This window comes from Mytilus californianus, unplaced genomic scaffold (genome assembly GCF_021869535.1).
Source record: "Mytilus californianus isolate M0D057914Y unplaced genomic scaffold, xbMytCali1.0.p SCAF_5, whole genome shotgun sequence".
Lineage (NCBI taxonomy): Eukaryota > Metazoa > Mollusca > Bivalvia > Mytilida > Mytilidae > Mytilus > Mytilus californianus.
The window spans coordinates 6,629,971-6,643,997 of NW_026262701.1; the positions used below are offsets into that span (position 1 = coordinate 6,629,971).

The 14,027-nt window shown below is 31.1% G+C and overlaps 1 protein-coding gene across 1 annotated transcript; it reads left to right on the forward strand.

Moving 5' to 3' along the window:
* The first annotated feature begins 1,077 nt into the window (after positions 1 to 1,077).
* On the forward strand, positions 1,078 to 12,856 carry LOC127701569 (39S ribosomal protein L3, mitochondrial-like). The gene is made up of 9 exons (XM_052205521.1): positions 1,078 to 1,176; positions 5,374 to 5,580; positions 6,669 to 6,759; positions 7,415 to 7,543; positions 8,813 to 8,912; positions 9,631 to 9,691; positions 11,414 to 11,525; positions 12,062 to 12,139; positions 12,595 to 12,856. Exons 1-9 carry the CDS (start codon positions 1,097 to 1,099, stop codon positions 12,844 to 12,846), a joined length of 1,110 nt encoding a protein of 369 aa, XP_052061481.1. The 5' UTR covers positions 1,078 to 1,096; the 3' UTR covers positions 12,847 to 12,856.
* The last annotated feature ends 1,171 nt before the right edge of the window (positions 12,857 to 14,027 follow it).

Sequence of the window (14,027 nt, forward strand, 5' to 3'; positions counted from 1 at the left end):
CATTATTGATCAACTAGGTTAACCATATCCTCCCATTTCTTAAAATAGACCTTACTGTTGAATTATATTGTTTATATAAAATCAATTCACGGTTAACCCTAACCTGGAAACTTCTAAATGATTCTCTAACAAAACGTTACTATATTACTAATAAATGATGTACTGTAGTGCTCAATAATCACGGAAAGGTGTACTCGATTTCAGATTATACACGATATTAATCTTGAGTAGTTGGCTTTGCGCGGTTCTGCAGACGTATCATTTCCTCTTTAATTTTTGCTACATTAAGACGCTGTTTGTTTCGGTCGCAATGAGATAACTGCTCTGCTGCTAAACGATCATCCAGTATTATTTTTATCAGTGACATGATTTACTCAAAATATAAAAGACAGCCTCTGCAGCACGAGTTTTAATTATAATACATTGCATTACAAAATACATAACTATACATGACATTTTCAATTATAGTACACCAGAGACATATATATGTCCCTGAGTACATGCATGCGTGCAATATAATTATTATTTCAAGTTGTAACACATCATTCCTAACCATGCTTACGTTTCAAAATGAAGAAATATACGAAAACTTATCTTAAGAATTTGTATTGACCGACTCTTGAGTGATACTTTGTTTTAATTTGCGAATAAATTTCAAATTTAAATTCATTTTTGATAATTTAGCAAAAAAGGTATTTAAATCTTTCAAACAAATACTGCCTCACTACTAAGTCTTATTTTCTGTATATTAACTACAGCTATTTTAAGATTGAAGGTATAAAAGCAAGGATTTGTATATAGTATACAAATCCTTGATAAGAACAAGAACACCCAACATAAGGGAAATCAGTTGAAATATTAAAGAAAAAAAAATCTTAAAGATCAACTTCCTAAAAAAAAACAGAGAAAGAAAAAGGGGGCACATGAAATATAGGAGACTGTTTACAAAACCTCCATTGCACTATATGGCGGTTCTATGTAAATGCAATGTCTGATTTTATCCGAAAAATTGCGTACGCTAAAAATATTTATAATAACATTCGAAAATAAATATAATACAGAAAATGAACACTTTAGTGATCACTCATGGAACATTATGGCTTCAAGATCACCACTTGTCTGTGCATCAAATTGTCTGCAGAATATACTCTTTCGTGATGCTTTCACAATTTCTAGGTGTGATGTACTTTCTAAAGCTAATATTTGACAACTTAAAATCTCAACTATTGTCACATAACGGTATTTAACCTACTAAAAGCAAAAATTGCCATGGTCTCACTACAAAATCTACTCTAAATAGACTAAAAACAGACAAACTTACATTGACTTATGCATTTGAAAAGTTTCAAGGCATGGCATGACCTACATAAATAAAAGTCAAATGCATGAATAAAAAATTTATTTATTTCTAAACTCCCACACTGATGCAGTTGTATTAGTATTGGCACATCTCATTTCCATGGAAAATATTTGGCCCTGTCCCCTAAGTCATGGTCTGTATACTTTGAAACTTTTGCATAGATTCCTGGTTAAAATATGTAATCAGGTCAGTTCGAGGGGAACTACTTTGAACATGTTATGTCAATGATAATTGGTATGCATACTAGTTGTGTAAGCATTGTCACATCTCATTTCCATGGAGATTATTTGACACTGCCCCTTCAGTCCTGGTATATTGACTTTGAAACTTTCATAGCTTACATGTTAAAGGGGTAGGTTTGATAAGGCCCTAAAATGGCCCCTATTTTTAGCTAAAATTTCAAATTCAGGTTTATTGACCAATATCACAATGAATCATAGCTAACACAGTGACTAGATAGGAAATATGTCCTTTTGTTGAAAATTTAGGTACTGGCATTCTGTTTATGACGTCACAGATAGCACTCATTTTAATTTTCCATGAAAATTCAACGAAAAAGGGTAAATTTCCATTCATCTTTTAACAGATAACATCATGAACATAGAGCGCATTCGTCGACAAAAAAAAAATCTTTTAACATAATGTTTGTTATGACAGTTTAAGGTAGCACTACAGTCTAACAATGATTTTTTGAAGATATTTTTTTTATCACATAATTTTGAAGTAAGTATTTTTCTGCACAGTTTGTAAAAATCCCAGTCATTAACATATCACAACAGGGAGTAAATTGATAATGAACTTATGTAAATTAAAGCACATGTAATTAATCTAAATATATAGGCATTTGGGAGGGGCTAATATGTCAATCATCTGTTGATACCAGTGTCCAGCTGTTAATCCCTGACCACAAGATAAATATCTCATTGCATTGCAACAAAACTAATTTATAAAACCTGGAAGTTTAGAACAGAGAAAAAGAAAAAGATATGAATAGGAAAAAATTTAAAGGGAAAAAATCTACCAAAATGAAAAAAAAAATATGGAAAAGAGGGTGAAAGTATCTTTGAAAGCCTCTGACTGCCTGTATAAATTTCTCGTCTTTGGTCTTCTACATTTAAAAATAATTTTAGGCATTTTAACTAATTTTAAGTTAAGTGATTTTTTTTAATTCCATGAAACTCATAAATCATGTTGGACAGTCTATTTTCAAGAAGGGGATGGTCTTGGTCTTTTTATGGACATGTCTTTTAATGCACAATTTTAATATTTTAGCTAATTTCAGTCATCATGGTCATATTATATTTCTTTTTAAAATTCAAATGAAAATTATTCTTTATAGTGAGAATAATGATGTTAAATATTAATTATGATGCAGCTTGCCAATCCTGTTATTCTCTTATCTTAGACTGTCTGGACAGAGGCAGAGCTTTGTCTTTATTTAATTACTACATCACAGATGTTGGTCAAATCTGTGACGTCAAACTCCCGCCAAATGCCAAGTTAGTGTTATACAGTGCACACAAAATGCAAATTTTACAGCATTAGAGCATCAAAGACCATGTGTGTGGTTCTATTGATAAAGTAATGGTGTCAGAACACTCCTGGGGTGTTACCAGTGGAATTTTTGTATTTATGTGGCATTTATAGGGGTTCTTAAGAGGAAATTCAGTTTTAAGGTCATTTCTCAGAACAATTTTTCATGAGAATTGTAAGGAAAAAATGAACATAGAAACTTTATGGGTAACGCTTTGGCTTGACTTTGATATATGTGATTGAGAGGAGTATTTTCTACAATACTGTGTCCCAGTTTTTGGATAATTTGTTTCTAAATGAATTTGTAGGTCTCCAAAGATGAAAGGTGATTTGAGGTTTGGCATCCAGCAGTAAAAATATTATATATCTTATTGTAGATTGTGAATGGTTGATTAAAGGGATGAAAATTTTTTACTACCATTTGACCTGAATGTGCCATTTTCATCCAAGTTGGAAGACCACTTTTTTGGCAATTAATGAGCTATATTTTGAGATTAATCATACCAAAATTAAATTTATCTATAGATTAAGAAAGAGTTATATTTCAGCTTTAAAATGAGTTAAAGATTTTAAAAATCCATTGAGTAGTTTGGAGAAATTAATCTTTAAAGACTGTTGGTCAACAAAAATGTTGGTTGGAGTCAGAAAATTCTGACTGTAGTGCTACCTTAAATCTCTGGCTTGAATATTTAGTTTGTGGATTACTGTGCTCAATGTTTCCTAAGCCTAAATTTGGTAAAAAAACTGGCAGATTTCATTAAATTTTGCAGAAATCTATATTTTTGACCTTTTTCAGATGTAAAAATCAACGCTTTAAATTAAAACTTTGACAAAAAGAGTTCTATTTAACTCTCTCACATGTGTTTTCGTAAACTTAAAAGATTTTTTATGTTGAAACATTGAACTTAATAATTGGGGCCAAATATGGCCCTTACCGAACTTACTCCTTTGTGACTAGGTCAGTTTAAGGGGAAAAACTTTTGTTAAGTCAATGATATTTCGTATGTAGTTGTAATAGCATAGGCATATCTTATTTCCACTGAAATTATTTGGCCCTGTATCTCCAGTCATGCTTCATTGAATTAAAATCATTTGTAAAATATTTTACTTGTTAAAGTATTGCTATTTTGATTTCAACATTTACATTTTACAATCAAAATTACTTACAGGTAAGACATATCTGTGTTTTAACAGTTTATTTTAACAGAGTTTCTTTCATTCTTAACTTTTGTAAATCTTAAGCATTATTTGATCCAATATGTGTAAGGGTCAAAATTAAATATAGCTGTTTATGAAAATTATATTCTTTAAAAAAAAACTTTATTATGACATTAAAGGTCCCTTATATTCCTAATTAGAGCTATTTTCCTAATGCTTGTAGTTTAAAGGTTTGGTTGGCTTGCTTGATTTGTTTTAATAAATGTTTGCTCAAGCCTTGTAATTAAGATTGACATCTGCAATCAATAGATAGACAAGGCTTCAGCTTGTACTATACATTATAATCTGCACTATACTTAACATTCAATTACATTTAAGTATAATGTATACAAACTGAAGCCCCGCCTATCTATCGATTGCAGATGTCAATCTTAATTACAATTCTTGAGCAAACTTTTATACAAACAAAGCAAGCAAGCCAAACAAACATCTTAATTACAAGCATTAGGAAAATAGCTCTAACTAAACATGACAATTTGAAGTGTTTTGTACACCTAGTGGAAAAATATAGTTGTGTAACTATAAAAATGATAATTTCAGAAATAAAGTTCAGATGTTGTTAAGGGGTGCATCATAAAGCTTGTCAAGACCAGATTTAAATTTTAATTTCATAAGATGGTGTTTGTCTTTTTACCATCAACTTGTTTGAAAGAAATATGTTTATTTTGAAAACTTTAAAGTCACATGGCTAGAAATCTTTAGTTTTTCATAGTCCTGTGATTTTAAGGAAACTGAAAATCATAATATTCTCGGGAAGGGAAGTGTATAATTAAATCATAGCATACATTGTATAAATGGGAGTTCAACAGATTGTGTACACATTTTTGTATGAATGACCCCAGTAGATTGTAAAATTAAAAATATGATTTTCCCAGAACTCCTCTCACACTAATAAAGATAGAAACAATATGTGTATTAATAACACTCAGAGTGGTATGCAGCCAAAATTTGAGGAATGGTTTAGGTTATATTAATAATGAATTCTAAATCACATCTTGTGCCCCCTTATCTACATCTACATCTGTTTCTGTTGTTAAATACTCTGTTTTTACATTGAATTACAATATATATTTTAAACAATTACTTGTTTGATATTATCTATGGTATAACTGCATACAGGGTTTTTAAAAACTGTTGGTACAGATTATTTGAATGATAAAAATTTGAAATGTTCCATAAAATTTTATTTAACAACTCTGTGAGTATGAATTTGATATCAACCATTCTGCTGTATAATATAGTATTGATTTATTTCAACACAGGGTTTTAACTTGTTATCAACCAGTGCGTTACAGAAAGAGAAGCAGTAGGCATCCTGAATGGTTTGTAAGACGTAGAGGGAAGTCCTTTGATGAGGGGTTAACCCAGGAAAATAAACAATTTATTAAAGATTTAACAGTAGAGCAGTATAAAAACAAACCAAGTCCTTTGAAAGAAGAACCATTAGAAAGAGGGGAATGGGATTTAAGGTAAGTTGGGAAATAATTGTGTGTAATTGTAGAACAATATAAAAACAAAGCAAATCCATTGAACACGTTTTAAGCTGAAAATCAGAAAGATGGAATAGAATTTAAGATTAAGGTATTTTAGGAAATATTTTATATTTGGAAATACTTTGAATACTTTGGATTTAAGCATGTTTAGTCTCATCAATTCCAGAAAATGTTCACTCGTATGCATTTTCGTTAGTATGACTGTAATACATCTGAAACTTATAACAATGATAAAGAAAATCTTTGAAATGATTTGTTTAGAAAAAAAAAAATCCTGGAAAAGTTTTATTATTTTAAAATGAATTAACAAATTTTAAAATATTTCTACACTTATTTGTTAATGTTTACCTTGTGAAACCTTAAATAGTGCAGAAATACAGGCTAGCCATATTGACTGGTTTAGGATTTCACCCAGAGTTATACAATGAAGAAACAAATTGCAACAAAGATATTGAATTTGTAAAATTCTGATGACTTTTCAAAAATACATGTATGAATTTTGGAAAGGTGTTTTGGTCATAATAATAGGCAAATATAACTTTTTTTTCTTTTTTTTTTATGAATCTTGGATGACTGATCTTAGTATGAACCATAGGAAATGGGGGATATAAGTAAATGGAACATGGATTTTGCTCATTTTTAAAGACCGTACAGTGACATATAGTTGTTAATTTCTTAGTCATTTGATCTCTTGTGGAGAGTTGTCTCATTTGCAATCATACCACATCTTCTTATTTTTATATGTACCAAAGAAAACACTCAGTATTTTCATACAGACAGTATCCACACTGAGATTTTACTTGATCACAAAGATAGATCATCAGTGGTGGCTAACTTAATATATTTAAACAGCACTTATCTTTTATTCATCTTTTTATGAACAAACAGTCATGAGGTCACCATTTAAAGATCTGTCTTTTTCAGAACAAGTCTATTTGGTTTAAGAATCGACTTTTAAGACTTAGCAATCCATCTGTTTAAACATTAAAAAAGTCTGGGCTTTTTTCAGAAGCAGAATTCCAGGAGGTTTTTTTTGTTAATAGTTTTAAACATATCTTATTCAGAACAAGAAGAACTGGAGTATTAGCTTTAAAGATAGGAGTTATACCTCAATGGAGAAAAGATGGTACAAAAATAGAAACAACACTACTTCAGGTTTGTATATTTTATGAATTATTTTATATAAAATGGAAACTAGTAACCTGAAGTTCTCTGATCTTCAGTGACTGACCTCAGGTTTTGAAGTTCTATTGTATTTCAGTTCCATAGACATTGTTTTGCCTTAATTTAATCAAAGGAAAGATGGAAATTATCACAATGATAGAAAATATATAACAACTTCAATATGGACTTGTTTAAGAACCAATAACTATTTCCTTTTCACTCTTGCTTCAATTTTCCACTACAGCTGCCTCTGTAAATTTAATGTCTACCTATATACCTACTTAATTTTAATTAATGTACTGGATTATTTTATTTTCTACAATGTTCAAACAGTAAGATACAACACTTCTGAAATAAACTTAAGACTTCATAAAATTGTGTCCCTAGTCAGGTACAAATTTACTCCTAAAATCACCTAAGTCTTCATTCATTTAGATTACAGGTACATGTACTAGTTTCTAACTGACTTTGTTGAAAGTGAAAAATTTTAGGAGGATTGGGAAAGTGATTGTGACATCAAAAGGAAAATAAATTCTCTTAGATTTTACAAGATAAACAATTCATTTACTGTTATACACACTAGGATGCTAAATGTTAAAAACAGTTCAACCTTACTGTACTTCTTGAAGTTTTCTATTTTATATAGATCATTGACAACCATGTTATAAGATACAGTCCACCAGAAAAATTTGCCCAATCAGCTGGATGGAAGCCATGGTGGCGGAGGAAGTATGGTAGTGTGGTTGTTGGTGCCCTAAGCTGTGAACCTCATCTGGTAAGATTCAGAGTTTTTATTAACCAGATTTTCGAAAGTAAAAATCGGTTATTGATTTGGGGATGTATGGCGGGCGGCTGCCAAACAGTGTCCGTTCATTAACATGAAAACCCTTTGACAAAATTTTTTCAAATTTAGATATATTGTTTCCTATGACTAAATGAAGGTCAAGTTCAATTTTCACGATTTTAGCTTTTCTTGTTGAGTTATAGCCCTTTCCCAAGAATTAAATTTTTGATGAAATACTTATTAATTACTAGATTTCTGTTCAAAGGGAAATAACTCATTTTTTAAAAGACATTGTATTAATGATAAATGACATTTTGGATTTTTTTTCTTTTCTTTGGTAAATTTTATGAAGAATTTTGTGGTAGGTGTGTTTGTTATTCTGTATATACTAATTTTCTGAATGCTATATTATATATAATTTATTTTGGATGAAGTGAACTCTTTTGATTAGATAATAATCTATTTTTAATAAAGGATATATTTCGTTACATAACATTGTGTAAATGATAGATAAGTTGCAGATCTATTTTAGTTTGTGACAAATGAAAGAAAAAATACTTGGAACTATTAATTACATTTGATTATAACTTGAAAATAGATATACATTGTGTTACATCATATCCAATTTTAGAGAACTATTTAATTTTTTAGTTGTTAGATCATATCTAATTTTAGAGAACTATTTTTTGCTTTATTAGTTTCTGTTCAAAGGGAAATAACTCAAACTTGTTTCCATAAACCAGTAATCATAATACATGTATAAGTATATGGAATTTGTTCAATTAATTTTAGTCATTAGCTGTCAAAAATTTCTTTATAACTATTTTTTTTAAGTCATGTGTGTTATGAAGGTAGATGTCACAGTTGTTTTAAGCTTTTCTTAATGGAGTTTAGGGGAATAATAGGAATATTCTGCATTCACATCAGTGTCCCTGGTCAAGTGTTGGCATCCACAGCCTATTCACAGAAACTCATAAGCATACTGCAATATAATTCTGTTTGCATCTTGGAGAGACTTTCCATTTGATGTCATAAGATGAAGGTCACATGATGAAGCTTTTAAACTTCATTATTTACATTAAATTTCATTCTCTTATGCTAAGAGACCAATACGATATAACTTATTGTGAGGATGCATCAGGTATATGTGTATGACACATTTTTTCTGCAAAATATGTTAAAATTATAGTGGAGAAAAAAAGATTTGTTCATAGTATACTACACAGCTGACTGTTACCATGACTACTTCTTCTTTTGTAGTTTAGTAAAGAGTATAACAATTTGTTTACTGAAGCTGGTGTTCCACCAAAGAGAAAGTTGACAAGATTCCTTGTATCTCCTAATGCTGCTATACAACCAGGTATATATAAATGTTAAATATGGGGCTGTAAAGAAAGTAACAGGTATATATCAGTGTTGAATATGAGGCTCTATTGAAAGTAACAGGTATATATCAGTGTCGAATATGAGGCTGTAGAGAATAATAAAGTTGGCCTCTATTAATTAGTCACTCAGAGACAAAATATAAGGGGACCTTTCAAAAGAGGTTAACCATTTCTGTTATTCCATCATTCTATCCTACTGAAATTAAAACGTTGTCTGGACTTTTTTCGTTATTCCTGCAGATATTGATATAATTTTTGGTAAGGTACAGAAATAGTTTGCCTTTCTTTATGGTTGAGCAATAAAATTGTCCCAGTAAAAAAAACATCTACTATACGTCATTAATACTTTTCCTGTTATAAGTCAGATCCCAGAAATTAATGAGTCGTTCATGCTCATTGTCGAGTACTAACAATTCAGTTTTTCATGAAAGAGGGTCTGGATGGGGTTTACAGAATAGAGAATAATGGACTCAAAGTGCAGAATAAAGGGCAAAAAATACAGAAAAGAGAAAAATAGACAAAAAAAAAAAGAATAAAGAATAATGTGGTGCTAAAGTATTGAGAATAGAGAATGATGGGCAAAATAAATAAAGAAAAGAGGAAAAGGTCTAAATAATTAAAGAATAAAGAAATGAAGGACCCCCAATTCAGACCCTAGTGATTGCTTAGTAAATATTTCTAATTTAATTTTAGGTTTGCCATTAACAGCAATGCACTTTAGGGTTGGAGATTATATAGATGCTCAGGCAAAAACGTATGTATTCTAAGATAAAATATTAAGTTCCCTTTTTTCAAGTTATGAAAACATAGAATTTCAAGGACCTTTATTCATATTGTAATAAGCCACACTTTCATGACTTTTCTTCCCCTGTGTTCTTCAATAATTATGCTTTTAGAAATTGAAAGTTTTAGCCCTATTCAGAAGTTATTGTTTAATCAATGACAAATTAATAATATTTCCACAAACTACAAATACTAAATCTAAGTTTTTTTGGGGTATGAAGATATATATAAATACTAAGGAACTACAGAAATCCATAAATTCATGTAGCTGTTTTTAATTTGTCAAAAATGGAAAAAGAAGTAATATGTTATATTTATTCACACACTTGACAATACCTAGAGTAAATAAACAAAGCTATTGTTGCAGTTTGTCTCAAATTCATATGGAGGACTTCAGTATGGAGCTAAAGCTCACACCTAACTGCAAGTTTAAATCAACCCACAACACAAATTTGAGTGTAATTCTTTGCTAGATGTCAATAACTTTATATATGTGCAATGTAAGGTAATATTTGACAGTTTATTGTATGGTATTTACACTAAATCATCATTCAAAACATTGCCCTTAAGAATGTTAATACCCCACGCAATTTTTGCATCAGGTATAATGTTTTGACCCATCCGTCCGTCCGTCTGTCCGTCAGTCCTGTTCTTGTCATCGCAACTCCTCTGAAACCACACAACAGAATTTCATGAAACTTTGTAGAATATAAGGACATACTATGCAGATGTGCATATCGACAGGAAATTATAATTCAATTTTTTTTTCTAAGAATTATGCCCCTTTGCACTAATTGGCCTCAATATACTACTGCAACAGTTTGTCATCGCAACTCCTCTGAAACTACACAACAGAATTTCATGAAATTTGTAGATAATAAGGATATACTATGTAGATGTGCATATCGACAGGAAATTATGATTCAATTTTTTTCTAGGAGTTATGCCCCTTTGAACTTATTGGCCTCAATATACTAGTCCGTCAGTCCTGTTCTTGTCATCGCAACTCCTCTGAAACCACACAACAGAATTTCATGAAACTTTGAAGATAATAAGGACATACTATTTAGATGTGCATTTCGACAGGAAATTATGATTCAATTATTTTTCTAGGAGATATGCCCCTTTGAACTTATTGGCCTCAATATACTACAGTCCGTCAGTCCTGTTCTTGTCATCACAACTCCTCTGAAACCACACAACAGAATTTCATGAAACTTTTTAGATAATAAGGACATACTATGTAGACGTGCATATCAACAGGAAATTATGATTTAATTGTTTTTCTAGGAGTTATGCCCCTTTGAACTTATTGGCCTCAATATACTACTGCAACAGTTTGTCATCGCAACTCCTCTGAAACTACACAACAGAATTTCATGAAACTTTGTAGATTATAAGGACATAATATGTAAATGTGCATATCTACAAGAAATTTTTATCAGTTGACTTTTGTTGGAGTTATGAGTCTTTGAACTTAGGAATCTGGTGAGATTTTGTTTACCCAGTGACAATGTGGGGGCGTGGGGTATGTGAGTGTGCTCACTAAGGTTCTTTAATAATTGTGTGTTGTTATCGCATACATTACCCTTTCAAATTTTCATTGATGTGTTACTATCACATACATTGACATATTTTGATTCTGTCATTTGTTTTGTCTGTTTATTCAAGGTTCGTTTTGTTCATTTTGCAGTATTGACTATGGTTTCCAAGGAGTTGTAAAGAGACATGGGATGAAAGGTGGTCCAGCATCTCATGGTGGGACTAAATGGCACAGAAGAATGGGAGGTACCGGTGGTGGAGGGGTGAGTATATAACATATATATATTTGCAATGATATTCAAATTTCTAAGATATTTAGTAGATACATTAATGGTGGGAGTTGTAAAATTGTTTTGTCATTAAACCACCATAGACACCACTATCAACTCAGTGCATAGAGAAAAATCTTGAGAAGTATTAAAATGTTAAAAAGCAAGTGTTCTTGAAGTTATTGCTATGATGTCAAACTTCACTAATTTAGCTACTAGTAGATGATAAGAGTTTGTTTAATGTTATTTAAGCATATCAGAAATAAAGATAATTTATTCTAGTAAAATCTTTTTAAATGTAATTAAATGGTAGCCTTTTTATAAAATTTGTTTAGTCAGTACAACCGGCATCTAGTTTTTCATGTAGATATTTTAGTGTTTTCCAGATTATTGTATAGTATATGCACCATCTCATCAGCCAAGACATTTCAATTGACATCTTCATTTATTGGTATCCCACACATAAACATACTTTTAGCCACATATTTCAATTCAGTCAAATTGTCTTCTAATTTATACTTTGTTTACAGGACATGGCAGGTATATGGAAAGGAAAGAAAATGCCTGGTCACATGGGAGCAGACTGGAATTTTGCTAAAGGCTTGAGGGTAATAAAGTTCTATTAACCAAATTTTCTGAAGTGTATATAATGGAAATTTGAAGATCTAACATATCTCTCTAAGGCAAGGAAAATAATTGTATGATACCTGTATTCAATTGCATGACTATTGCATTACGTTGTGATATGTCCCTTAATGACATATAAATGAAAATAACACTTTATAATTTTTTTGCATCATAAGCGCTTTTCTGGATTTAGCTTTCTTCAGGAATGCTCAAATCTAAACATTTGAAAACCAGGGATGTAAAAATCTGTAGAAACATTAGAAGTTATATAACCAAAAAGGACCTTAAAAATAGCCAAATTATTCTATGGACAACTTTACCCAAATAGTTGGAACCTTAGTTTCTTAAATATTTCTTATTTTATCAACTACGGTAAATATAAAGGAAGATATCTGTTGACTTTTATAAACAAATACTTTCTTCATTATTGTTTCAGATTTTGAGAATAAATACTAAGTACAATGTGTTATATGTGACTGGTACCACACCAGGTGGGAATCATTGTTATGTCAGGATAATGGATACATGTCTGCCAAACAGACGGAGAGAGATACAGGATCAACCACCCATGCCAACATTTTATCCCGAAGATGTTAAAGATCCAATTGAGGAGGAATATTTTGATGAAACTGTTTTTGATTTTAAAGAACCTTCAATTGAGTACATAGATGAAGAATCTAATAAATGAATATGTTATATATGCATTATATGATTAATTTGTTATGGTAAACTGTAAAGCACTGCCTAAGAACACTGTATATTTTAAATGAGTTTACATGGAACATGTGAAAAGAAACTTAACAAGTTTGAAGCAGTATCAGATGCACTTCGCCATTTGGTGTCTGGTGGATAGTTGTCTCGTAGGCATTTATACCACATCTTCTTATTTTGATATTACTATATATATAGGGTATTGGTTTTGCTCATTGTTGAAGGCCAGACAGTGACCTATAGTTCCTTATATCTATGTCATTTGGTTTCTGGTAGATAGTTGTTGCCTTGGCAATATACCACATCTTCTTATTTTTTATAGAGATTACAGTTTCAGTCTGATAGTTTATAAAAATAAACCCATCAAAGGCAGACAATTTAGCTATAAGAAATGTTCAGTAATAAGTATGAAATTGAGATTTGGTATGATTGCCAATGAGACAACTATCCAACAATAGTATAATTTAAAGAGAAATCACATAGATAGCATTTTCAGTTCAAATACATTTGTATAAAGACAATTTATATATAGCTGAATTCTGAAGGATCTAAAAAGCTACCCCAAAGTTGGTCATCAGGTGCAAAAAGCGTTAATTTTGACGATTTTTATGCCCCACCTATGTTAGTAGAGGGGCATTAGGTTTTTCGGTCTGTGCATCCGTCCGTCCATCTGTCCCGCTTCAGGTTAAAGTTTTTGATGAAGTTGAAGTCTAATCAACTTGAAACTTAGTACACATGTTCCCTTTGATATGATCTTTCTAATTTTAATGCCAAATTAAGAGTTTTGACCCCAATTTCATGGTCCACTGAACATAGAAAATGATAGTGCGAGTGGGGCATCTGTGTACTATGGACACATTCTTGTTCGTCCTATTTCTTGACAGGGAAGACAGGGATGCTCATTGCTGATAGATGTATCCCAGTGAACACATTAACCACAACAGGGCTTAAGTCAGAATGAAACTGATCTGGGTACAGCAGTCTAAAGAAGGTCATTTGCACGAAAAATCTGGAATTACCTGATTTTTCCTGATTTTTGACTTCAACTGGACCTGCAACCGGAAGCAGTTGCTCTCTAAGCATATTTCAATAATAAACACGATCAGTAGTTATATGCCTGCGGGTTTACACTTTTTTTGGAAGTTTTAGGCCTCTGAA